Raw genomic sequence first — 26,226 nt, forward strand, 5'->3', positions numbered from 1 at the left:
AGAGAGCCAGAGCCCACATCGGAAACAAGCAGGAGTTCTGGTTCAGAGAAACCTAAGCTGTTTTGATCACGGCAGGGGCTCTTTCTAAGCCAGTTGTTGAAGGTGGTGTACGCCGATGAACCCTGGAACCCGTACAGATCTCTGTCGCAATCAGTACGAGATGTAAACGCATCGCAACACGTGTAGAGTTCTCGCAAAAGCAGTGTCCACGCGAAGACCGGGCCCAAAGGACGCCACTGGTCCAGGTGGCAAGGACTACGCTTCCCAGCATTCGATTCGGCACAGACCCGAGCACGTTGCATGACGGGAATTGTAGTTTCTCGCCATCTTTCTTCTACGCGCTCGTTGAGCTCTCCAACTTCACACGTGTTTCCCTTTCCCGAGCATCACAGCCCAGTCAAACGAGAAGAGTTTCTAAAAGTGACGTCAGGATCGCCCCCCAGGATGAGCGCAGATACCAAAATGGAGGACGCGTTGCCACGGCTCCCGTCTCCCCTGGTCACGGCGGAGAGCGCGCTCGGACCCGGAAGTGATTCAGCGACCCTGGCCGAGGGGCGGCGTCCCGAGCTGCCGTTCATTGGCCGGTTCCGCCGGGAAGCCCGAGTTTCCCAGGCAGAGGCGCGGCGGCTCGTCAGAGGGGCCCGCGGAGCGGCGTGATTGGAGGGGGCAGCCAGGGCCGGCCAATCGGGACGAGCCACGCTTCGGGCACGGAGCGCCGCACCTGGACGGCCCCGATTGGCCCGCCGGGGCCCCCCCCGCGCCCTCATTGGGCGCAGGGCGTGCGTGGTGCGCCGCGATTGGCGGATTCGTGTTTCCCGTCCCCCGCCCGCGAGGAGCGGGGGTGAAAAGCGCCGGCGGGCTGGGGGGCGGTGGGCGGACCGCGCGGCCTGGAGTGAGCACTCAGTCCCGGCGGGAGGCGGAGGCGGAGGCGGCTCCTGCGCTCCTAGGGACCTGCGACTCTCCCCGACGCGAAGCGACTCCTCTCGGCCGCGAGCCATGCGGGCCCTGTGGGTGCTCGGCCTCGGCTGCGTCCTGCTGACCTTCGGTGAGTGGTCCCGGGGCGCGGCGCCCCTCCTCCGCGCGGCCTCTTCGCGAAGGCTCGGGGCGTTGAGTCCGGGAGGGGCCGGCCTTTCCTCGACAGCGGCTGCCTGGCGGGCTTGGCTTCCTCCTGCGCTAGCCTGGAAGAGAAGAGCCTTGGATCCCTCGCCCCGCGGGCGGAGGGCAAGGCGGCGGCAGCGTCGGAGTCGCGAAAACCACTTCCACACACACGCAAGTCTCCCGCCTCCCCTTCGCGGCTCCCCTCGGGTCCGCCCCGAGCCCACTGGTGTGTGCGCAGGACAGGACAGGACAGGTCGGCACGATGCCGCCCAAGTTTCCGGCTGGTCCATGCTGAGGCCTGGCCTCGCTGGCTGGCTGGCTCGCTCGCTCGCTCTGCTCTGCGCGCAACACGTGTGGACGGAGACGGGACCGGCAGCGAGCGTCCGGAGTCCAGCATCAGGGATCAGGGATCAGGGCCCCTCCACAAGTGATGTCTGCCTGCGACTTGTAGGCTCAGCTGTGGGGTCCCCAGTGTTTGCACTCAGAAAGACGCCGACTTGGGTTTCCGCGGGATTTAAATCCGTGACTTCATCAGTCTTACGTCCTCCCTTCTATATTTACCAGCGGGGTTTCGAAACCCCTACTCTTGCCCGGGTGATGCAGTCCTTTAAGTCAGAAGCAGCGATGTTTAACAGTCATCATTCGCTGTTGCGTTTCCTTCAGGGTTCGTCAGAGCTGACGATGACTTGGATGTGGATGGTACCGTGGAAGAAGATCTGGGTAAAAGTCGAGAAGGTTCGCGGACAGATGATGAAGTAGTACAGAGGTCTGTGTTCTTTTGAAAAACTCTTACCTCTTGATATGGCCGGGGACACTAAAGAGAATCCAGATGTGCTCCCTGTGTGTATCTTTTCTCCCATAAGCTCTTGAGAGGGTAGAAGCACTCGAATTTAAGTCGAACAAGGGTCCAAGTACTGTCCGAGTTAGAAGGTGGGTGGCTTGCATCGGCATCTTCAGACATGTCCTCGAGAATGACTGACTGGTCAAAAGGGAATGAGTCTCTTTTGAAAATGATTTTGATATATTGCAGAATACTTACATTGCCTTCTAAGGCTTTAGAAAAGACCACTTTATTTTCTACTCTATTTGTATACATAGTCTTTCTATTTAACTCTTGGGATTTCTGAGAAATAATCCTAAACCTTCTCAGCTGCCCCATGTATAAGGACATACAATAAGTATGACCTGTTTTTTAGTACAGAAAAGTTATTTTTCTGTTGGGGGTTGTGTGAAGAACCAAGGATTTCCAATTTAGTGTTAAAGATAAACTCCTACCACGGAAAATAATGAATTATAAAATAGTAGTTTTATAAAATCTTCCATTTACCTCTCATTCCTTTCGGGGAATCGTGAGAGAGCCCAGCTTGCACTTTTATCATATTTATCTAACTTATTCCCATAGAGAGGAAGAAGCTATTCAGTTGGATGGATTAAATGCTTCCCAAATCAGAGAACTTAGAGAAAAATCAGAGAAGTTTGCTTTCCAAGCTGAGGTTAATCGAATGATGAAACTTATCATCAATTCTTTGTATAAAAATAAAGAGGTAAGCAGCGTGTGGTTCAGATTTTATTTTGTCTGTTTGGTAGCAGACTTGTCTTTTTAATAGTATTTACCAGCCAGAGCGATAGCACAGTGGCAGGGCACTTGCCGACTTGGGATGAACTCAGGGTCAGTTCCCAGTATCCCATATGGTCCCCTTAACCTGCCAGGAGCGATTTTTGAGTACAAAGCCCTAAACATCACCAGATGTGGCCCCGAAAACAATAAAAATAATTACCAGTGAGTAGTTATGAAGTTTAAAATAATCCTTAGGTGGGTGAAATTCCCAGCACTGCTAATGTAAAAAATTGTTGCTAGGTAAAAGGGGCGGGAGTACCTGTTAGACTTCCCACTTTTATAAATCAATTTCCAGGTATCTTTGTGAGTCTCACATTTAGTCACAGAGACTAAGTCCTCCTTTATTGCAGATAGATCACTAGCCAGAGGATATTGTGCCTATCTCTTAGAGTTGCCAGTCCTTTGAAGAGCTATTTTTGTTTTTTCTAAATGAAGCAAAGCTTCCTCTATATCACAATACCCTTTTTTCCAACTACAGAGGAGAAATAAATGAGCTTGTGTTGCGTATTGAGCCTAACCAAAATATGTGTTAAATCTGGTTTTATATTTAGATTTTCCTGAGAGAACTGATTTCAAATGCATCTGATGCTTTAGACAAAATAAGGTTAATATCACTGACTGATGAAAATGCTCTTTCTGGAAACGAGGAGCTAACCGTCAAAATAAAGGCAAGTGTAAAACAATTTTCTTGTTAAAGAGAGGTTAGGGATGGAATTCCTGTCAGTAAAGATTGGAAGGTATTTTTGGCTTAATTTGGTGGGCATACCCAGTTATGCTCAGGGGCAAACCTGGCACTGTTCACTCAAGAGTCACTCTTGCCAGTCGGTGTTCAAGGGATCCACTGCTGGGGATGAATCAGGGTTGACCACAGCAATGGCATGCAATGGCCTTAATCCCTACTATCACTCTGGTCTTAATTGGCCAGATTTTGCTGAAGTAACAAATAACTCCCAAGTCTCAGACATTAGCAAACATGGCAGCTAAGCTAAATCAAGCCTTCTACTGTTTTCTTTAAAGTTGTAATGCCTGTTTATGTGTTATCTATGACTGATTTTATGCTGAATAGAGTAATAGCTCAGATGGCCCACAAACCTGAATTAATTCTCTGGCCCCATTTTAAAAAGGGTTTGCCAAACCCCTTTCTTGTAGCCTATGGCTTTTGCTTTTTTTCCTCTTGTTAGTGACATAGGCTAATGGAGCAGCCTCCATCTGGAGCATGGCTGGTTGCCATGGTGCCAGGAGGGCTAGGAGGAAGGTCTCCTGTTAGGGAAAGGCTCCTTACTGGGTGAAAGCCAATTTGGATTCTCCTTGCCCCTCATTGGCTACTATTACTCATGTGGCCTTGCCCAACCATAAATGGAGAGGTGGGTTTTCTGATAGTATTTTTGGGAGGCATAGTCAGGAATCTTGAGTGAAGAGCATTGATTACCTCAGTGCCAGATACAGGTTTTGATTTCTTTTTCTCTAAGAAATCAAAACAAATTTTACTCTTGATTTAGGAGTAGTGGAGGTTGGGCTATTCCCAGTGGTGCTTTGGTGACCACATGTGCCAGGGATCAAACAGGAGTTAGCTGCATGCAATGCAACCTCTGCTCCCTGTACTATCTCCCTGGCTCAATATTGGAATTTTTTGTTTTGTTTTGTTTTGTTTCGTTTTTGAGTTGATTTTTTTTGGGGGGGGGGGAGGCTACACCCAGCGGTGCTCGGGTTACTCCTGGCTGTTTGCTCAGAAATATCTCCTGGGAGGCACTGGGGACCATATGGGACACCGGGATTCGAACCAACCACCTTTGGTCCTGGATCGGCTGCTTGCAAGGCAAACACCGCTGTGCTATCTCTCCGGGCCCAATATTGGAATTTTTTTGAAGATTTTTTTTCTATTGATCTGCCTCTGCCCTTTGATATGTAGATCAGACAGACCTGTCTGCTCAATGAACTCTTCTATTCTTTTTTTTTTTTTTTTTTTTTTTTTGGTTTTTGGGCCACACCCGGCGGTGCTCAGGGGGTTACTCCTGGCTGTCTGCTCAGAAATAGCTCCTGGCAGGCACGGGGGACCATATGGGACACCGGGATTCGAACCAACCACCTTTTGGTCCTGGATTGGCTGCTTGCAAGGCAAACGCCGCTGTGCTGTCTCTCCGGGCCCAAACTCTTCTATTCTTTGTAAAAAAAAAAAAAACATACTTGTACTTGGGTCCCGGAGAGATAGCACAGCGGCGTTTGCCTTGCAAGCAGCCGATCCAGGACCAAAGGTGGTTGGTTCTAATCCCGGTGTCCCATATGGTCCCCCGTGCCTGCCAGGAGCTATTTCTGAGCAGACAGCCAGGAGTAACCCCTGAGTGTCACCGGGTGTGGGGCCCCACCCACCAAAAAGAAGATGTGTGGGATGTTTACTCGGTTGGCCCAGGTGGGCCCGGGTTTGATACCTGGCACCACCTGGTCCCCTGAACAACATCAAATGTTAGCTAAAATCCAGAAAAAAAAAGAAAAAAGACTTCTGAGAGGGACATTACATATAATATAAAGGGTATCATTTCTGTTTTAGAATTGATGTGAAAGGGGACTGGAGAGATAGCACAGCGGTAGGGCATTTGCCTTGCATGCAGCTGATCCAGGACTAACTATGGTTCGAATCCTGGCTTTCTATATGGTCCCCCAAGCCTGCCAGGAGCGATTTCTGAGTGCAGAGCCAGGAGTAACCCCTGAGCACTGCCAAGCATCACCCCCCAAATAAAGAATTGATGTGAAAGTATAATTATAGGGGGCCGGGAAGGTGGCGCTAGAGGTAAGGTGTCTGCCTTGCAAGTGCCAGCGTAGGACAGACAGCGGTTCGATCCCCTGGCATCCCATATGGTCCCCCCAAGCCAGGAGCGATTTCTGAGCATATAGCCAGGAGTAACCCCTGAGCGTCAAACGGGTGTGGCTCAAAAACCAAAAAAAAAAAAAAAAGGAAAAAAAAAAGAAAGTATAATTATAATGAATGATCTTGTTCGTTTCTTTCAGTGTGACAAAGAGAAGAACCTGCTACACGTCACAGACACTGGGGTCGGAATGACCAGGGAAGAGTTAGTGAAAAACCTCGGTACTATTGCCAAGTCTGGGACAAGCGAATTCTTAAACAAAATGACTGAGGCACAGGAAGATAACCAGTCTACTTCAGAGCTGATTGGCCAGTTCGGCGTCGGTTTCTACTCTGCCTTCCTTGTAGCAGATAAAGTAATTGTCACATCAAAACACAACAATGATACCCAGCACATCTGGGAATCTGACTCTAATGAATTTTCTGTCATTGCTGACCCACGAGGAAACACACTGGGCCGGGGCACGACAATTACGTAAGTGACTCCCATTCTTAAGAATGCCTCATCCTAGGGGGCTCTTAAGTCTGCAGTTAGGCAACTCTGAGCAAAAGTATGTTCTGGGCCTTCCTATCTTGGCCAGTACGAAAACAAAATGGAGGGGCTATGGTGGTGCTAGTGCCTTGCAAGCGCTAACCTAGGACAGACCACAGTTCAATCCTCAGAGTCCCACATAGTCCCCCAAGCCAGGAGCGATTTCTGAGCACATAGCCAGGAGTGACTCCTGAGCATCACCGGGTATGGCCCAAAAACCAAAAAGGGAGGGTTTGTTTTTGCTGGTAGATGGACCCAGACCCTTAGAGGGTGGGGGAGGTTAAGGGAACGTTTTGGTTTGGTTTTGGGGGCCACACTCAGCCGTGCTAAGGGGTCACTCCTGACTGCACTAAGGGATCACTCCTGGCAAGCTCAGGGAACTATTTGGAATGCCACAAGAGCAAACCAAGATTGGCCAGCTGCATACAAGGCACTGACTTTTGCTAAGTTTCCAGGAAGGTTTACTTGAAGTGTAGCAGGACTGGATGACAGAAATGTTGCCTGACCATTGTAAGCATTCAGAATCTGTGATGGCACTGAAACGGATTATAGCTAACCAGTATAGAATAAGGACTAATAGGAGATAGATTCTTCAATGACAGCATCTCTTTTGTAAACATTGAACACATAACCCACTACTGCTATTGGTCTAGATGCCCATGCTTGTAACGCAAATAATTGAATGTGAGGAACAGGTCAACCTTTGACTTTTTTGGGGGGGAGGGTCACACCCAGTGGCACTCAGGAGTCGGGACCATATAGGATGCTGTGTTTGAACTGGGGTTCGTCCTATGTTGGTTGCATGCTTTACCGCTGTGCAATCGCTCTGGCCCAACCTTTGGCCTTTTTTCTCCTTTCTTTCCCACCATATCAGAGATAAGATTCTCACTAGGACCCTTTTATTCTTTTTTGGGGGGGTGGGTCACACCTGGCTGTGCTCGGGTTACTCCTGGCTCTCTGCACAGAATTGGCTCCTGATAGGCTCAGGGGACCATATGGGATGCCAGGATTCGAACCACCATCCTCCTGCATGTAAGGCAAATGCTATCTATGCGGCCCCGACCCTTTTATTCTTTCCAATTATCTTGGCAGTAAGGAACTACTGTTATTGAGATGAATTGACATTGCTCAGTCTGGCCAAGTAAATGTGTCTTTTCCTTAATTCTCTTGTTTGAAATTTTCTTGATTGAAAATTTCCCCCACATCAAGAAATCTCATATCTGAAGCAGTGTGGCCACTTTTCTTTATCCTAGGTGCCTCATCTCCCATCCTGTCACAGTAATCAAATTAATTGAGCACCTTGCTGCAGTATTGTTCCCAGTCCCCCTTTACTGTTTTGTTCAAGTCTCCTGACTCATTAGGAGGTGTTGCTGCTTACACCCCAGAGCCCTCTCCCTTAGGGGTTTTAGGAAGACAGGGAAATAACCTCTCAAAGGAGAGGAAAGTAATGTCCCAAGAGGCTCTAATGTCTCAGGTACTGAGAGGCAGATGAGGTAGCCCAGTTGTGAATTGTTTGAAAGTTTTCATTGGCTGCCTGATCCCAAGAGAGAGTGGGTCAGTAAGGAATCTGGAATCAGGTGCTACTTTGTGGCAAATGCTATCTCTCCAGCCCCCATTACTCTGTTCTTTCTCCAGTGAAAGGGTATTCTCCCTTATTTCTAAAGCTCTTCTGTTCTTTCATCTTTTTTATTTGAGGGTTGAGGGATCATTTCTCATGGGGTGATCGAACTCAGCATGGTACTCTGTCCACTGAGATACCTCACAGACTAGGTAGAAATTTAGCTGCTCTCTTCCCATCCTCATAAACTAGACAGAAATTCTTCTCAGTGGGTGGGGTATTTGCCTTGCAAGCTGCTTGACCCTGGTTCAATCCTGGTATCCCTTATGGTTTCCCCCACCCCAGCCCACCAGGGATGATTCCTGAGTACAGAGCCAAGAAAAACCCCTGAACACTGCCAGGTGTGGCCCCAAAACAAACAAACATTCCCAAAGTCAACCTTGCCTGCTTTCTAGTCTGAAGGGGGATTACCCCTTGCACTTTAGGTTTCTTTGTACCTCCTAAGGCCTACCACATGATTTCTGCTACTTGATAACTGTGTCCCTACCAGCTTGATTTTAACCCAATCTGTCATACTCAGTTAATGAAGTCATGAAGCATGAAGCCATGCATATTGCTAAATCTAAAGGATTGAACATGGGAGGTCATTATTCTCTCACAGTGGGTTCTCCATTTTCTTTCTTTCTTTTTTTTTTTTTAATCTTTTTTTTTTTTTTTTTTTTTGTGGTTTTTGGGTCACACCCGGCAGTGCTCAGGGGTTGCTCCTGGCTCCATGCTCAGAAATTGCTCCTGGCAGGCACGGAGGACCATATGGGACGCTGGGATTCGAACCGATGACGTCTTGCATGAAAGGCAAACGCCTTACCTCCATGCTATCTCTCCAGCCCCTTTTTTTTAAATCTTTATTTAAACACCTTGATTACAAATATGATTGTAGTTGGGTTTCAGTCATGTAAAGAATACCCCCCCCTTCACCAGTGCAACATTCCCACCGCCAGATTTGGGTTCTCCATTTTCTTCATCTTTGTGTTTTCTCCAGAATTGGCTTTTTCTGCTTCCTTCTTAGAATAATTGACTTAGTACTTGTTAGTATTTAGTGATCTATAGTTCGATGGCTGCTGGCTTAGCTCTCACTATAGGTTCTGTTCTTATTTATCTCATTTCATCTTTATTTGTTTGGTTTTTAGGGTTTTGGTTTGGGGCCACACCCGATGATGCTCAGGGATTACTCCTGGTTCTGTACCCTTAGGTACAGGGGAACATATAAGATGCCAGGGATCAAACCCAGATCAGCCATATGCAGAGCAAGCACCTTAAATGCACTTTACCTCTCTCTGGCCCCTGTCTAATTCCTTTATAATACCCATAAGTGGGCTAACCATCGGACTCCACTTGGTCCAAAAGTGAACTCCTGGCTGGAGAAGGGAGTACAAGAGGTAAGGCATTTACCTGGCAAACCCCAGTTCACATTGGGTCCCCTAACATTTGCCCCAGCCCAGATCACCTCTCAGGCTGCTGTCTTGTTGGCAGGTATTACTCAGCCAAGCTTTCATTAGTAGGAGGGAACCCTGACTGCAACATTGCCCATCTTCATTGGAGCACACATCAATTTTGGCACTGTCTGTGTTGATTAAATTTGCGGATGAGAGGAGTTGATATAGGGCAAAAGAGAAGGAGTAGCAGTGCTAAGTGGCTGGTATTAGGACCATCTGTATGTAATCAGTGCTGCCAGTGGAACCTTCTAGGGTAAAAATGTTCTTCTGCATCCACAATCCAGCACAGGACCCACTAGTCATATGTGACTAAGTACCTGGAATGTAGCAGTGCAACTAAGGAACTGATTCTCCATTTAAATCAGAGCTTCTGACTAGCACCTACTGTGTTGAGTAGTAGAGATAGAAATAGGGGCCAGAGCTGTGGTGCAAGCAAGCAATAGGGCGTTTGCCTTGCACACTCTAACCTAGGACTGCCCCCGGCATCTCATGGTCCCCTAAGCCAGGAGCAATTTCTGAGCCCTAGCCAGGAGTAACCCCTGAGCATCACGGGGTGTGGCCCAAAAACCAAAAAAGAAAGAAAAATAGTAATTCAGGGCTAGAGAGATAGTACGGCATATAGGTGCTTGCCTTGCACACTGCTGACCCAGGTTCTATCTCTGGCATCCCATATGGTTCTCCAAGCACATTCAAGAATAATTCTTGGGACCTGAGCGTTGGCACGGAGAGGTAAGGCATCTGCCTTGTCAATGCTAGCCTAGGATGAACCGCAGTTCAATCTTCTGGCATCCCATATGGTCCTCCAAGCCAGGAGTGATTTCTGAGCGCATAGCCAGGAAGAACCCCTGAGCGTCACCACTGGGTGTGGTCCAAACAAAACAACAACAAAAAAAAGAATAAATCTTGAGTGCAGAGCCAGGAGTTAACCCTAAGCACTTGCCCCACAAAAGGCAGAGGGAGCTGTCTGTGGTGTTTTGCTAGAGTAAACTTGTCTGTATCCTTCCACATCTTCAGTACTAGGAAGTACCTAAACTTATTTGCCTACTGAATCTTGTTTAAGTATTTAATTAAAGAACTGTGGTTTACAAGGTTTTAGGCATATAACTGAACATCAGGCCCACCACCAGTGTCAACCACCATTACAAATACTCTTCATCCCCTACCACCACAAGTTCTGTGGTTTCAGTTTAGATTTATGCTTTCAAACATGTTATTGAGTCAAGGCCTCGGATTTGTAGCTGTACTCCTCTCCAACATTACCACTATAACCAAAGCCCAGACCCCTGTTTTCTCATTGCTTCCCTTTCTCATTTTCTTCCTTCCCATCTTGATTTCTTTTCAAGTTCTGGGAGTCAAGACTGATCCTCCCTTTTCTACATTACATTTACATTACATTAGTTATTTTACATATCACAAATATGTGAGATCATCCTGTATTTGTCTTTCTTCTGGATTCATGATGGCTTGTAGTTCCAATCAGGTTACAGCAAGTTGCATGATGTCATTGTTCCTTGTAGCTGCATAGTATTACATGGTGTATTTATACCATATCTTTATAACCCTCTTATGTTATTGAACATCTAGGCTGATTTCATATCTTAGCTATTGTACCCATTGCAGCAATGAATAATGGTGTACATACAGCTATTGCATCCTTTACAGAAAAGTTACTACTCAGGTTATCCTACCCTTTGCATCTAAGACTACTACTACCCTGCAGATATATTCTAGCCCCCACTTGCCTGGGGAAGAAGTTGTATCATCCTCTTTTTAGTGCACTCAAATGAAGCCCAGCGTTTCAAGGCAATGGGGAACATTCTCATTACTCCTTAAAACTATAAATATTAGGAACCGGAATGATAGCACAGCATTAGGGTGTTTGCCTTCAGACCCAGGTTTGATTTCCGGCATCCCATCCTTGAGCCTGCCAGGGGGATGATTTCTGAGTGCAGAGCCAGGAGTAACCTCTGAGTGCTACCAGGTGTAGCCCAAAAACCAAAACTTGTTTTAATATAAAATATAAAGTCCTAGTGTCTGAAAGGTGCCTCTAGGCCCTTCGGCTAGCGGGCTTGAAGATACAGGGTAATAGGTATAGAAAATCACAAGCAGGGCCCGGAGAGACGGCATTTGCCTTGCAAGCAGCCAATCCAGAACCAAAGGTGGTTCGAATCCCGGTCCCATATGGTCCCTCATGCCTGCCAGGAGCTATTTCTGAGCAGACAGCCAGGAGTAACCCCTGAGCACTGCCGGTTGTGGCCCAAAAACCAAAAAAAAGAAAAGAAAAGAAAAAAGAAAGAAATAGCTCCTGGCAGGCACGGGGGACCATATGGAACACCTGGATTCGAACCAACCACCTTTGGTCCTGGATCAGCAAACTCCGCTGTGCCCGTGATAAGATTTCTTAAGTAGTCAGACACACTAGATGACTTAGAATTGCTGGTTGTGAAGATACATAGTCAAATCAATCTATAATTCAGATCTTTTCTTTTTTTTTTTTTTTTTTTTTTTTTTTTTTTTTTGGTTTTTGGGCCACACCCGTTTGACGCTCAGGGGTTACTCCTGGCTATGTGCTCAGAAATCGCCCCTGGCTTGGGGGGACCATATGGGACGCTGGGGGATCGAACCGCGGTCCGTTCCTTGGCTAGCGCTTGTAAGGCAGACACCTTACCTCTAGCGCCACCTTCCCGGCCCCTATAATTCAGATCTTCATGGTGGCTTTAACATTTAAACATTCCTCTTTCCTTGCAGACTTGTCTTAAAAGAAGAAGCCTCTGATTACCTTGAATTGGATACAATTAAAAATCTTGTCAAAAAATACTCGCAGTTCATAAACTTCCCAATTTATGTATGGAGCAGTAAGGTAAATGAATTTTTGTTAGTAAAAATGTTAGAATTACATTAGCACACATTTCAATCACTTAAAAATGAAGGTTAAATATATTGGTTTTCTGTCTAAAATACTCTTGGATTCTTTACTGAAGACTCTTTTTGAGCTGTGACTTTTGTTTTATGGTCTATAAATGAAATCAGAATAAGACCAATGCATTTAACCGTAATTCTGTTTTTTCAACAGACTGAAACTGTGGAGGAGCCTCTGGATGAAGAAGAGGCAGCCAAAGAAAAGGAAGAATCTGATGATGAAGCTGCAGTGGAAGAAGAAGAAGAAGAAAAGAAACCAAAAACTAAAAAAGTAAGTTTGAGGGGCCAGAGCAATAGTACAGAGGTAGAGCGTTTGCCTTATACGCAAATGACTCGGGACAGATCCGGTTCAATCTCCGGCATTCCACATGGTTCACTGAGCATGCCAGGAGTAACTCCTGAGCACCGAAGGTGTGCCCCCCCCCCCAAAAAAAAAACCCAAAAACTAAGTTTGGATCATCCTCCATCTGGAAAGTGTTCCCACTGTCCTAGAGCAGTAGAAGAATGCAGAATAATTTGAGGGGAAGCTACAGTTTTCAAAGAACTCATTTTTTCCAAATAGTTGGGGTTTCTTTTTGTTTTATTCTGTTTTGGTTTTTGGGTCACACCCAGCAGTGCTCAGGGGTTACTCCTTTCTAGGAGCTCAGAAATCCTCCTGGCAGGCTCGGGGGATCATAATAGGATGCCTGGATTCAAACCACCATCCTTTAGCATGCAAAGCAAACAAACACCTTACCTCCATGCTATCTCTCCAGCTCCCAAATAGTTTTTGTCCAGCATTTCTCAGCTGGGGGGTGGGGTGGGGGGCTGGCAAAAAATCATGTGAAGCAGTTGCTGAGAAAAGTTTGAGGAAAGTAGTGCTTTAATAGTTTGGGTTTATTAAAATAAGGACTTGGGCTGGAGAGAGGGAGAGCTATCAGGCTGAGCATGGGCTTTCTGTTGAAGGAGCTCCTTGTTCATCCAACAGGATATGGCCCCCAGAATTAAAAGAGAGGTGTAGTTTACATGTTTGCCTTGTACTTTAATTTTCCTCTAGAAAGTTCTCAGTGACAACCATAATAATTACACTATCATAAGATGTTCGGTTTTTGGGTTTTTTTTTTTGGTGGGGGGGTCCTATCCAATAATGCTCAGGAGTCACTCCTGGCTATGCGCTCAGAAATCACTACTGGCTTGGGGAACTAATTGGATGCTGGGTGATTGAACCGTGGTCCATCCTAGGTTAGCACTGTACCATCACTCCAGCCCCAAGATGTTGGCTTTTAAGTCACCTGGTGGCGTTCAGGAGTTACTCCTGGCTCTGCACTCAGATATCATTCCTGGCAGGCTCAGGGATCAGTCAATTACATTTTTTTGTTTGTTTGTTTTTGGATTTTTTTTTTGTTTTTGGGTCACACCCAGCAGCGCTCAGGTGTTATTCCTGGCTCTATGCTCAGAAATCGCTCCTGGAAGGCTTGGGGGACCATATGGGATGCCAGGATTTGAACCACCCTCCTTCTGCATGCAAGGCAAATGCCTTACCTCCATGCTATCTCTTCAGCCCCAATCAAGTACATTTTTTGGCATTAAGTAATTTGTTTTGAGGGTGCACACCCCCAGCAGCGCTTAGGGATTACTTCTGGCTCTGCTCAAAAATTGCTCATGGCAGGCTCAGGAGACCATATGGGATGCCAGGGATCAAACCCGGATCGTTCTGGGTCAGTCATGTGCAAGGCAAACACCCTACTGCTGTGCTATCACTCTGGCCTAAAGTAATTTTTTTTTTTTTTTTTTTTTTTTTTGGTTTTTGGGCCACACCCGGCGGTGCTCAGGGGGTTACTCCTGGCTGTCTGCTCAGAAATAGCTCCTGGCAGGCACGGGGGACCATATGGGACACCGGGATTAGAACCAACCACCTTTGGTCCTGGATCGGCTGCTTGCAAGGCTGTGCTATCTCTCCGGGCCCCTGAAGTAATTTTTTTAAGGAAGTCGGGATTGGTGCCAAAGAGATAGCATGGAGGTAGGGCGTTTGTCTTGCATGCAGAAGGACAGTGGTTCGAATCTCAGCATTCCATATGGTCCCCCAGGCCTGCCAGGAGCGATTTCTGAGTGTAGGGCCAGGAGTAACCCCTGAGCATCACTGGGTGTGGCCCAAAAACCAAAAAAGAAAAAAAGTCAGGATTATATTTTCTTTCTAATTGCAGACTCTTTGAATAATGACCTTAAACTTTGAGAAGTTATTTTAAGGGGCCAGAGAGATAGCACAGCGGTAAGGCATTTGCCTTAGAGTCCAGTGGTCGGCAAGCTGCAGCTCGCGAGCCACATGCAACTCTTTACACTTTTTTTGTGGGGGGGGGGCACACCCGGTGACGCTCAGGGGTTACTCCTGGCTATGCGCTCAGAAGTCGCTCCTGGCTTGGGGGACCATATGGGACGCCGGGGAATCGAACCACGGTCCGTCCAAGGCTAGCACAGGCAAGGGAGGCACCTTACCTCTAGCGCCACCGCCCGGCCCCCTCTTCCTTGTGCCAGGTGGCCGCTCCAGGAGTCAGGACTCTGCTCCTAGCCTCTGTCAGTGCACGCCCTGTGTGGCTCTCAAAATAAACTTCAATCGTCGTTTTGGCGAGATTTGGCTCAGTTGAAAAAAAAATGTTTGCCCACCACTGCCTTAGACGCAGAAAGACGGTGGTTCGAACCCCGGCATCCCACATGGTCCCCCAAGCCTGCCAGGAACGATTTCTGAGCGTAGAGCTAGGAGTAACCCTTGAGCGCTGCCGGGTGTGACCCAAAAACCATTAAAAAAGCTTTTGACCAGTCAATTGATAGGAATCCCTAGACTAGAGGGTTTTTATTTATTAATATGATTATGATCCTTAATCTTTTGGAATACCCAAACATTGTGTAATAACTACCCAGTGTAACTGTCTGGATGCTTGGAGAGATTAATCAAATACTGTGACTTCAGGTGGAAAAAACGGTCTGGGACTGGGAACTTATGAATGATATCAAACCAATATGGCAGAGACCATCAAAAGAAGTAGAAGAGGATGAATACAAAGCTTTCTACAAATCATTTTCAAAGGTAAATTGAGATTTTAGAATAAGTGGCACATTACTAAATTTTTTCAATGTTTTAAAATAATTTTAAGACTTTTATAGCATATGTTTCCCTCTTCCTCCCAAAATAAATAATCATTCTTGTATTAATCAAAAAGCATCCACCAGGTGTGATTCCCTGAGCACAAAGCCAGAAGTAAACCCTAGGCACCACTGGCTGAGACTCAAACAAAAAATCAACACACTGTGGCTCGGTGGTAGAGTGCTTCCCTTGCTCTTAAGCGTCCCTGGGTTTCACCCCCACTAACTATAAAAAAACAGTACTAAATTTATTCAGAATATTGACTATGTTTTATAAAAATATTACATGGTTTATGTGGCTAAATATGAAGTCATGTTACTAAGTGGGTTTTTTTGTTTTTATTTAAACACTTTGATTACAAATATGATTGTAGTTGGGTTTCAGTCATGTAAAGAACACCCCCTTCACCAGTGCAACATTCCCATCACCAAGTCCCAAATCTTCCTCCTCCCCACCCCTCCTGTACTCTAGACAGGCTTTCCACTTCCCTCATTCATTCACATTGTTATGATAATTCTCAGTGTAGTTATTTCTCTAATTGCATTTACCACTGTGGTGAGCTTCATATCGTGAGCTGGACCTTCCATCCCTTCTTTTTTTGGTTTTTCGGGCCACACACCCATTTGATGCTCAGGGGTTACTCCTGGCTAAGCGCTCAGAAATTGCCCCTGGCTTGGGGGGACCATATGGGATGCCGGGGGATCGCACTGAGGTCCTGATCCTTGGCTAGTGCTTGCAAGGCAGACACCTTACCTCTAGTGCCACCTTGCCAGCCCCCTTTTATTTTTCTTAAAACCCATAGAGACCTCTAGTGCCACCTTGCCAGCCCCCTTTTATTTTTCTTAAAACCCATAGAGGGAGACTATTCTGCATCTGTCTCTTCTACTTACTTCACTCAGCATAATAGAAGTGTTTTATACCATCAGACATTTGATCTGTGTGTCCTAGTCTGTTTCCTTCCAATATCTTGTGAGAATGTGAGAAGCCAACACTGATTATTTTAAATGAACATTTCCCCCCAAATAGTAGTTGTTTGTGGACTACATCTGGCTTTGCTTAGTACTTATTCTTGGCTGTGTGCTCAGAGATCACTCTAGTGATGCTCAGGGACCACTGATGATAGTGATGGAGCATGTTGGCTGCATGCTTTTACATATCTCTTTCGGTCACCCCACCCCCAGTAGTATTTTGTGCAGAACAGAATAGTGGATGGCTACAGAAAACTGATTGTATTTGTTCTTTACTCTTTGTTCTGTTGATTTTTTAGCCTTTGTTATTCTGTGTTAATATCCAACCAACATTATAAAAAAAAAAATTGAAGCAGATGAACACAACGGTTCTCTTTTGTTTGCTTTTGGTACCATGTCTGCTGAATTTTGTGTATGTTTTATACTTACATAGGATTTCTCAGTTCATTCATTCACCTTCAGATGTTCCATAGTTAGAAGGGTTACAAATACCCTGCTGGTATCCTAATTTGGTGAGAGAATTTTGTTGCTGTGGTCTGCAGGTAGGGGATCTGCCCTGCACAAAGTTGACCTGGGTTCAATCATCAGCATCCTATATGGTCCCCAAACCTGCCAGGAATGATTCCTGAGTGCCAGAAGTGACCCCGAGCATTACCAGGTGTGGTCATAAAACAATGAGAGCAATAAAAAGCTGTTATTGATTACCTTTCTCATGATTGACCAGCACATTTATGAATGTTTTATATTGTCATTTTAAGTAGGATTTAGCCAACTGTTTTCTCTCGACATGTAGAATCTAATCTAGACCTTCCCCCAAGTTCAGGAGACATGGCCTGACAGATCTTATTCCTTTCTTGAATTGTACATTTTTTTTATTTAGGTAAGGAAACTTTTGTTAGTTAAGATGCTGAATTGCTTGACCTTTGCACTGTATCTTCTAAATGACTGAAATGTCAATTTCGCATAGGAAAGTGATGACCCTATGGCTTATATCCACTTTACGGCTGAAGGGGAAGTTACCTTCAAATCCATTTTATTCGTACCCACATCTGCTCCTCGTGGTCTGTTTGATGAATATGGATCTAAGAAGAGTGATTTCATTAAGGTTGGTTTTAAGTGATAGAACTTAATTTCAGTTTACAAATATAATTTCCAGAAAATGATTCTCTTTGGTCTCTCTTTAGCTCTACGTACGCCGAGTATTCATCACAGATGACTTCCACGATATGATGCCCAAGTACCTTAATTTCGTCAAGGGTGTTGTAAGTAGGATGTATCTGAAGATGGGGGAAGTGGGTACTTGGGGCTTGAAGGAAGGATCTAGAAGTAGGGTTTTTTTGGTGGGGTTTTTTTGTTTGGTTTTGGTTTTTTTGAGCCACATCTGGTGATGCTTAGGGGTAACTCCTGGCTATGCATTCAGAAATTGTTCCTGGCTTTGGGGACCACATGAGATGCCGAGGAATCGAACCGAGGTCTCAACCTAAATTAGTGCGTGCAAGGCAAACACCCTACAGCTTGTGCCACTGCTCCGGCCCCCAGATGTAGGTTTTATTTGGTCTGGTTCTTGCTACTCACTGAACTTTTTCTTGCTATGAAGGTGGACTCTGATGATCTCCCCCTGAATGTTTCCCGTGAGACACTTCAGCAACATAAACTGCTCAAGGTAAAGAGATATGGAACAGCAGACTGGTGTGGCTCCCTGGTGATCTTCAGAGGGATAGACTAGTAGTGAGCAGTCACCAGACTTTGAGACAGGACTATAGGGCTTCAGAGGAAGGACTCAATTTCACTTGGGATTACCAAATTCTGAATATCTGGCTGTTTTCTCCATCTATCTTGTACTGGGAACTTAGTCTCAACACATGCATAGCATGTGCTTTACTAATGATCTATTGATCTGGAATAAATTTGGAATATCAGTATAAAGGCAGTCTTCCAGTGCTCCCCCCTGATGGTTTTCTCCACAACATACCTGCACTACTTTTATATATTAGAAGGTCTTGATTTCCTGAGTTTCTGAGGAATTCTTGTGGGTGTTTTTTTTTTTTTTGTTTTTTTTTTGTTCACTTAGGTGATTAGAAAGAAGCTTGTCCGGAAAACACTGGACATGATCAAGAAGATTGCTGATGAGAAATACAATGATACATTCTGGAAAGAATTTGGCACAAATATCAAGCTGGGTGTGATTGAAGACCACTCAAACAGAACACGACTCGCCAAACTTCTTCGCTTCCAGTCTTCTCATCATGCCAGTGACATTACCAGTCTAGACCAATATGTGGAAAGAATGAAGGAGAAACAGGACAAAATATACTTCATGGCTGGGGCCAGCCGGAAAGAGGTGAGATAAATGCCAGCTGATGGTGATTCCTGGAGTGTTGCTGGGGACTTAAAACCAATTCATGGGCCGGGCGGTGGCGCTGGAGGTAAGGTGCCTGCCTTGCCTGCGCTAGCCTAGGACGGACCGCGGTTCGATCCCCCGGCGTCCCATATGGTCCCCCAAGAAGCCAGGAGCAACTTCTTAGCGCATAGCCAGGAGTAACCTCTGAGCGTCACAGGGTGTGGCCCAAAAAAAAAAAAAACAATTCATGCAAACAGATTGGGTACCAAGAGCAGATCGGAGGTGCCTTTGATTAGTCACTAGTTGGAAAGTCGTCATATTCTCTAAAGGTCTTAAATCTATGTTGTCTTACTAAGTATATAAATCACTGCTGGAATGAACAAATAAGTACATAATGAGCAGACTAGGAAATTGTTTCCGTTTTGTTTTTCAGGCTGAATCTTCTCCCTTTGTAGAGCGCCTCCTGAAAAAGGGCTATGAAGTGATATATCTCACAGAACCTGTAGATGAGTACTGCATTCAGGCTCTTCCAGAGTTTGATGGGAAGAGGTTCCAGAATGTTGCCAAGGAAGGTGTGAAGTTCGATGAAAGTGAGAAAACGAAGGAGAATCGTGAAGCAGTTGAGAAAGAATTTGAGCCTCTGCTGAACTGGATGAAAGATAAAGCTCTCAAGGACAAGGTAAGGTATTCTACTTACTGAGAAAATTCTAGCCTCTGATTTTTGTCAACAAATGTAATTTTACAAACTTTTTTTTGGGTAACTATTAAACACTACAGAAAAACTTCTCATAATGTGGTTAGTCCAGTTTGTGAAAATGCGGGGCCCGGAGAGACAGCACAGCGGTGTTTGCCTTGCAAGCAGCCGATCCAGGACCTAAGGTGGTTGGTTCGAATCCCGGTGTCCCATATGGTCCCCCGTGCCTGAAGGAGCTATTTCTGAGCAGACAGCCAGGAGTAACCCCTGAGCACCGCTGGGTGTGGCCCAAAAAAACAAAACAAAACAAAAACAAAAAAAAAGAACAGTTTGTGAAAATGCTTAAAACACCAGGGCCTGGAGCCGTCGCACAATGGGCAAGGGATTTGCCTTGCATGTAGCAGACCTTGATCTGGTCCCTGGTAACCAATGATAGTAGCCTAGAAAAACACAGCAAAATAAATTGATGATATTGATTGTGTCTGTGGGCATTGGTTTTTTTGTTGTTTTTTTGGGGGGAGCACACCCATCAGCGCTCAGGTTTACTCCTGGCTCTATGCTCAGAAATCACTCCTGGCAGGCTCGGGGGACCATATGGGATGCTGGGATTTGAACCAACGTCCTTCTGCATGCAAGGCAAATGCACTACCTTCATGCTATCTCTCCGGCCCCTGTTTGATTTGTTTTTAGCCATGTTTGGCAATACTAAGTGTCTCCTGGTGGTGCTCAGGGAACCATATATAGAGCCAGGAATCAAACTTGGAGTCTGTCACATATAAGACAAATACCTTAATTCATTTTTTTTGGCCTTAAGTTTTATGTTTTCATAAGTTGGTGTTTAGTGAACAGGTTTCTTGCCTTGCATGTAGTCAACCCAGATTCAGTCCCTGGCACCCTATATGGTCCCTGAGCACTGCCTGGTGTGGTCCAAAAGCAAACAAACAAAAAATACATTGGCATTTTTAAGTATTTCAGGCTGGAATTCAGATTAAGCACTTATCATTTCCTAAGAATTTGAAAAGTACCTTTAGGACTCATCCCTCTGTTTTTGATAGTAGGGAATCCTTAAGAGTGGGAGTGTGGGGCTGGAGAGAGAGCCTGGAGGTAGGGCATTTGCCTTGCATGCAGAAGGATGGTGGTTCAAATCCGGCATCCCATATGGTCCCCATGCCTGCCAGGAGTGATTTCTGAGTGTAGAGCCAGAATTAATCCCTGGGTGCTGCCAGGTGTGACCCCAAAACCAATTTTAAAAAAAAAAGTGGGAATGTAAATAGCCACTGGTGGCTACATCTGTCTGGGTCTAACTCTTGGTCTCTCTCTCCCCAAGATTGAGAAGGCTGTGGTGTCACAGCGCCTAACGGAGTCTCCATGTGCTCTGGTGGCCAGCCAGTACGGCTGGTCAGGCAACATGGAGAGAATCATGAAAGCGCAGGCCTACCAGACAGGCAAGGACATCTCTACCAAGTAAGTAACTGAGACATGCCCTTCCAGGTTGGGAGCTGGCACTGTGGCAACCATCATCCTAGCAGTAGTGAGAGATGGTCACAAAGAGCCTGATCTGCCATTTAGCTTTATTTTGCTATAGGTTGTACTCTTAGCCTGGGATATGGACAACCGGCATTTTTAGTAATAGCTGCAGATGAGGTCAGTTACAGTTGGATTTCTTCTATGAGATAAAGCCCTTTGAGCATCACCACACCTCCTCCTTCCCACCAGGCTCAGTAGATTACAGGCACTTCAGATTGCAAGTATACCTCATAAAGGACCTATAAGTGATTGAACTCAAGGATAGTACTTGATAGGCCTACCCCCCACTTTTTTGGTTTTGGGACCTGAGTGCTCGGGGATTACTCCTAGTGGTGCTAGGGGACCAGACCAATCTGGGATGCTATGTGCATGGCAAGAGCTTACTTACTGAATGATCTCTCTAGCCTTAATAAATGCATATTCTAAGTTTATATTTAATTTCTGGTTTGGGGGTCACACCCAACTGCTGCTCAGTAGTTACTCCTGGCTTTGCACTAGGGAATTAACTCCTGGCATTCTCAGGGAGCCATATGGGATGCCAGGGATCCAACCTGGTTTGGCTACGTGCAAGGCAAGTGCCCTACTTGCTGTACTATGGCTCCAACCTAAGTTTCTATTTGACTTTATCTCTCACTGTATTCTTCTTATGCAAAATATCTTATTTTTTTACCTCATTCTCTTTATTTTACTTGAGGATTCTCACAAGTTTAACTGAGAAGATAATATAGTGGGGTAGGGCACTTGCTTTGCACACTGCATACCTTTGTTCAATGCTTACTACCACATTTGGGCCTGAGCACCAACAGTTAGCCCCAAACCACACCTCCACCCTCTCCAGAAAAAAAAATTTCTTACAAGTTGTCTTTTGCAGTGTGTGTGTCTGTGTGTGTGCGCGCGCATGCGTGCGTGCTATTTTGGGTCCCAGCCCCCAAAACTCTAAGGAAACTACATTCAACAAAATGATCAAATTCTGTCTTGCAAAAAAAAAAAAAATAAGGGGCTGGAGAGATAGCATGGAGGTAAGGCGTTTGCCTTTCATGCAAGAGGTCATCGGTTCAAATCCCAGCGTCCCATATGGTCCCCCGTGCCTGCCAGGAGCAATTTCTGAGCATGGAGCCAGGAGTAACCCCTGAGCACTGCCGGGTGTGACCCAAAAACCACAAAAAAAAAAAAAAAAAAAAAAATTCTGTCTTGCATATGTCTTACCTCCTGGCTAGGGGATAAAGTTGCCAGTGGGGAGCAGGTTCATTACAGGCACATTTAACAGCCTTACAGAGAGGGGGTTCTCCCCATTCTGTATTGGAGCACCTTTGTGTGGACATGTGATTGATTAGATGTCAGAGAGATGATCAGGTATTCATCTAAGCCTGTAACAGCACAGATGGCTCCTTCCTGATCTCATATGCACACCCACTGGTAGCACAGAGGTGTGTGACTATGTTCAAACTGTGCTGAGATTGGGGCTTAAACAAAAATAAGTAATTGTTTGGGAATTCTTTTTTGCATATTTTTACACTGTCACTGAGATATTATTTGAGTAGAGTGCAGCCCAGTCAACTCTTGGGAGACGGTTGCTCCTAAAGCCCTGAGTACAGAGACCCCAGAGATATAGCTTGGGGGCTGTTATCCCATTCTAGGCCTCAGACAGGATCCTCACAACAACCATCACAATCCTCAGGAGTCTTCTAAGAAGCACTGCTCCAGAGACTCCTTCCCCAAGTATCGAGAAGAGGGAGTGAACAAGACTTTTGATCCACTCATCTACTCAGTGCTCAAGATTAGCATCTCCTTAGATCTTTGCTGTAGCATGCTAGGGATAAGTTGGTGACACAATGTATAAACAATCACACCTGGACTTGTCTGGAGCTTTCTCCTATGTGAGCAAGAAAGTTGGCAATTAAAATGGGAACAAATTGTTGGTGCCCCAATGTTTCCTGGACTAATCATTTATTCCTCTACCAGCTACTATGCAAGCCAGAAGAAAACATTTGAGATCAACCCTCGACACCCGTTGATCAGAGACATGCTGCGGCGAGTCAAGGTGAGTCCAAGCTCACTTGCATGTGGCCTATATCACCTGCACAGTCACCATCGTTTTGGGAGTCACATGTAGCTTTTCGTTCCAGGAAAACGAAGATGATGAAACTGTTTCAGACCTTGCTGTGGTTCTGTTTGAAACAGCCACACTACGCTCAGGCTATCTGCTCCCTGATACAAAAGCCTACGGAGACAGAATCGAACGAATGCTGCGCCTCAGCTTAAATATCGACCCCAATGCCAAGGTTTGTGTCCCCCTGCCTTCCTGTAGAGAATTAACAGGCTTCCTGTGAGTAAGCCAGGGGCTCTGAGGCGTTGAACACATGAATACAAGTTCACACCATGCTAGACAGTTTAAATCCCACTGTATGTCCTCTTCTGGTCTCATGCACTCAGCTTGACTGTTACCTCTGGAGCAGTGGTCTTCGACCACTGGCCTGTACTGTTCCACACATGTAGGAAAAGTTTTGAGACCCCCTAGGCTGCAGAAATAAGGCTCGCATGTGATTGGCCCACATTCAATTCTCAGCACCACATATGCTCCTCTGAATCCCAGTAGAAATAAGCCCTGAGCATTGCCAGGTGTTACCAAAAAATGAACAACAAAAATTATAGCTATAAAGTTATTATAAAAACAGTATTGAGAGGCCAGAGCAATAGCACAGCAGTAGGAGATTTGCACATAGCCAACCTGGGGACATGATCCCCTAAAGTCAGGTGAACACTGCCAGGTGGGCTCAAAAAACAAAAAAAAAGAAAAAAACAAGGAATAAAAACAGTACTAACCCTCAGACTGGGGTGCAGGGCAAGTGTCAAAAGGTTGAAGATCAGTTTTCTAAAGCAGTACTTCCCCCACTGGGGCCCCCTGAATATTTCAGAAGCCACAGGGAAAGAGCAAACGCTCTCTTCGTGGGCTTAGATGTGTTGTTTCTTAGGTGGAAGAGGAACCAGAAGAACCAGATGATACCATTGAAGACACAGAGCAGGATGAGGAAGAAGACATGGATGAAGGGATGGACGAGGAAGAACATGAAACAATGGTAAGAAATCAGCAGTGAGCTGGCATCACCTGTTCTGAGAAATGGAGTAAAGTCTCTCCTCTGGATTCAGCCTCTAATGAACGGCTTATCACACCAAAGCTGGGCAGATCACTTAAAAAGAAAGTCAATATCTGCAGGATGGTAGTTTTTGGGGGGACTTTTTGCCTTACTCCATACCAACCTTGTGAAATAAGCTGTTTGTAAAATTCTTATGTTCAGGCTCAAGAGCCTTGATGGGTTCTAAATTAGTTGTGGGTTAGCAAGGTAAAGCTGTATTCTAGCCTACAGCTAAAATAGAAATGACTAACATGGCCCCATTCTGTTTGGGTTTTTTTCCTCACACAAACCTACTATGAACAAAGGACCACTTGAAGATTTTCTGTTAAGGTTAGAGATAGAGTTCAGTTACAATGGACAAAGAGGGCACTTGCCTTGCACATGACCAAACTAGATTAAATCCCCATATTGAGTACAGGAGAAACTCTCAGCATCACCAGATATAGCTACAAAACAAAAACAAAATAGACTTAATGAAATTTAGTCATGTATATTATGCATGTATGTTAAATGCCTGAGTTATATGCATATTAAAATGAATACATGAATTCATATATATATGAATTCTCTTGGTATGTCACTGTTTTATATATCTAATTTTAAATAATTTAATTTGAAACTATAGAGTGAACAGAAAGAAAGTTCATCGTTTCTGATTTTTCTGTTTCCATAGAAATCTACAGATGAAAAAGACGAATTATAAACTACACTGTCACCGTTTGGATCCTGTGCAGAGAGGGAATGTGAAAATTTTTTTTTTCTTTTGGAAGAACTTGTTTGGATGCTTCCCCCAGCCCCTTCTCCACTGCACTGTAAAACATTGGGATTGTGGGTCACAGGAAGAAGTGGGTTTTTTAGTTGAATTTTTTTTAACATTCCTCATGAATGTAAATTTGTACTATTTAACAGACTATTCTTGGTGTAAAATCTTGTCATGTGTATAAAAATAAAAAACCCAAACACTCAGTATCTTCAGACTGCAATATATAGAACTATTAGAAAGATGGGGCCGGGAAGGTGGCACTAGAGGTAAGGTGTCTGCCTTGCAAGCGCTAGCGTAGGACAGACAGCGGTTCGATCCCCCTGCGTCCCATATGGTTCCCCCAAGCCAGGGGCAATTTCTGAACGCATAGCCAGGAGTAACCCCTGAGCGTCAAACGGGTGTGGCCCAAAAACCAAAAAGAAAAAGACTTGCCTGATGATACCTAACCTTTTTTCCCCTCAGAGTCATGTATATCTTGAATTTTCCTTTAAAATCCATATGCAGGGGCTGGAATAATAGCATAGTAGTAGGGCATTTGCCTTGCATGCAACCAACCTGGGATGGACCTGGGTTCTATTCTCAGCATCCCACCTGGTCCCCTGAGCCTGCCAGTACAGATTTCTGAGTGCGGAGCCAGGAGTAACCCGAGTATTGCTGCGTGTGGCCCAAAATAATAAATTCATATGCAGGGGCTATAGAAATAGTACAGTGGATAAGCCTCTCATGTGGCTGATCTGAGTTAGCATCCTGTGTGGTTCCCCCAGCACCATCTGGTTTGATTCCTAAGTGCAGTCAGGAATAACCCTTCAGTGTTAATGGGTGTGAGCCCCCAAATAGAAATCTTTTAAATAATAAAAATCTATATAGAGAGGGTAGAATGATGGTACAGCAAGTAGTGCACTTGCCTTACATGGGACTAACATAGATTTGATCCCTAACACCCTATACGGACCCCAGTGCACTTCCGGGAGAAATTAATGATTTGGGGGGAAAAATTGAGTGTGGTCCAAAATCAAAGATTTTTTTTTTTAATTCCACACTCATTGAAGATTGTTTGAATCCAGTTTTTTTTTGTTTTTTTTGTTTTTTTTTTTTTTTTTCCTCCCGTTTTTGGGCCACACCCGGCAGTGCTCAGGGGTTGCTCCTGGCAGGCACGGGGGACCATATGGGACACCGGGATTCGAACCAACCACCTTTGGTCCTGGATCGGCTGCTTGCAAGGCAAACGCCGCTGTGCTATCTCTCCGGGCCCTGAATCCAGTTTTTAAAATCATCAATAGAAAAGTTTATCCTGGGCCCGGAGAGATATCACAGCGGCGTTTGCCTTGCAAGCAGCCGATCCAGGACCAAAAGGTGGTTGGTTCGAATCCCGGTGTCCCATATGGTTCCCCGTGCCTGCCAGGAGCTATTTCTGAGCAGACAGCCAGGAGTAACCCCTGAGCACCGCCGGGTGTGACCAAAAACAAAACAAAAAAAAGTTTATCCTTAGAAGAATTCCCAGTAATGTATACATTGCCTTCTAGGAAGTGGCCCTTAATGCCTGTTTATTTCCTTTGGGACCATGTACTTGGTAAATTGAAAGGAAATCTAGTAATTTCATTGC

At 45.4% G+C, this 26,226-nt stretch overlaps 1 protein-coding gene across 1 annotated transcript; it reads left to right on the plus strand.

The window, feature by feature from the left end:
* Nucleotides 1-939: 939 nt before the first annotated feature.
* Nucleotides 940-24,826, plus strand: HSP90B1 (heat shock protein 90 beta family member 1). The gene is made up of 18 exons (XM_049783151.1): nucleotides 940-1,045; nucleotides 1,762-1,864; nucleotides 2,501-2,642; nucleotides 3,268-3,384; nucleotides 5,720-6,051; nucleotides 11,908-12,019; nucleotides 12,233-12,349; nucleotides 15,023-15,139; nucleotides 17,132-17,269; nucleotides 17,349-17,426; nucleotides 17,762-17,827; nucleotides 18,236-18,505; nucleotides 18,939-19,184; nucleotides 20,527-20,663; nucleotides 22,689-22,767; nucleotides 22,853-23,008; nucleotides 23,699-23,803; nucleotides 24,534-24,826. The coding sequence occupies exons 1-18, from the start codon at nucleotides 997-999 to the stop codon at nucleotides 24,561-24,563; spliced, it is 2,394 nt and encodes a 797-aa protein (XP_049639108.1). The 5' UTR covers nucleotides 940-996; the 3' UTR covers nucleotides 24,564-24,826.
* The last annotated feature ends 1,400 nt before the right edge of the window (nucleotides 24,827-26,226 follow it).

Source organism: Suncus etruscus, chromosome 11, assembly GCF_024139225.1.
Source record: "Suncus etruscus isolate mSunEtr1 chromosome 11, mSunEtr1.pri.cur, whole genome shotgun sequence".
Classification (NCBI taxonomy): domain Eukaryota; kingdom Metazoa; phylum Chordata; class Mammalia; order Eulipotyphla; family Soricidae; genus Suncus; species Suncus etruscus.

Excerpts from the sequence above, each read along its gene's own strand:
- HSP90B1 (XM_049783151.1), top strand. The coding sequence starts at position 997 with ATGCGGGCCCTGTGGGTGCTCGGCCTCGGCTGCGTCCTGCTGACCTTC. Across the intron at positions 1,046-1,761 it reads CTGCGTCCTGCTGACCTTCG|GGTTCGTCAGAGCTGACGAT; the intron begins GTGAGTGGTCCC and ends CGTTTCCTTCAG. Across the intron at positions 20,664-22,688 it reads GGCAAGGACATCTCTACCAA|CTACTATGCAAGCCAGAAGA; the intron begins GTAAGTAACTGA and ends TTCCTCTACCAG.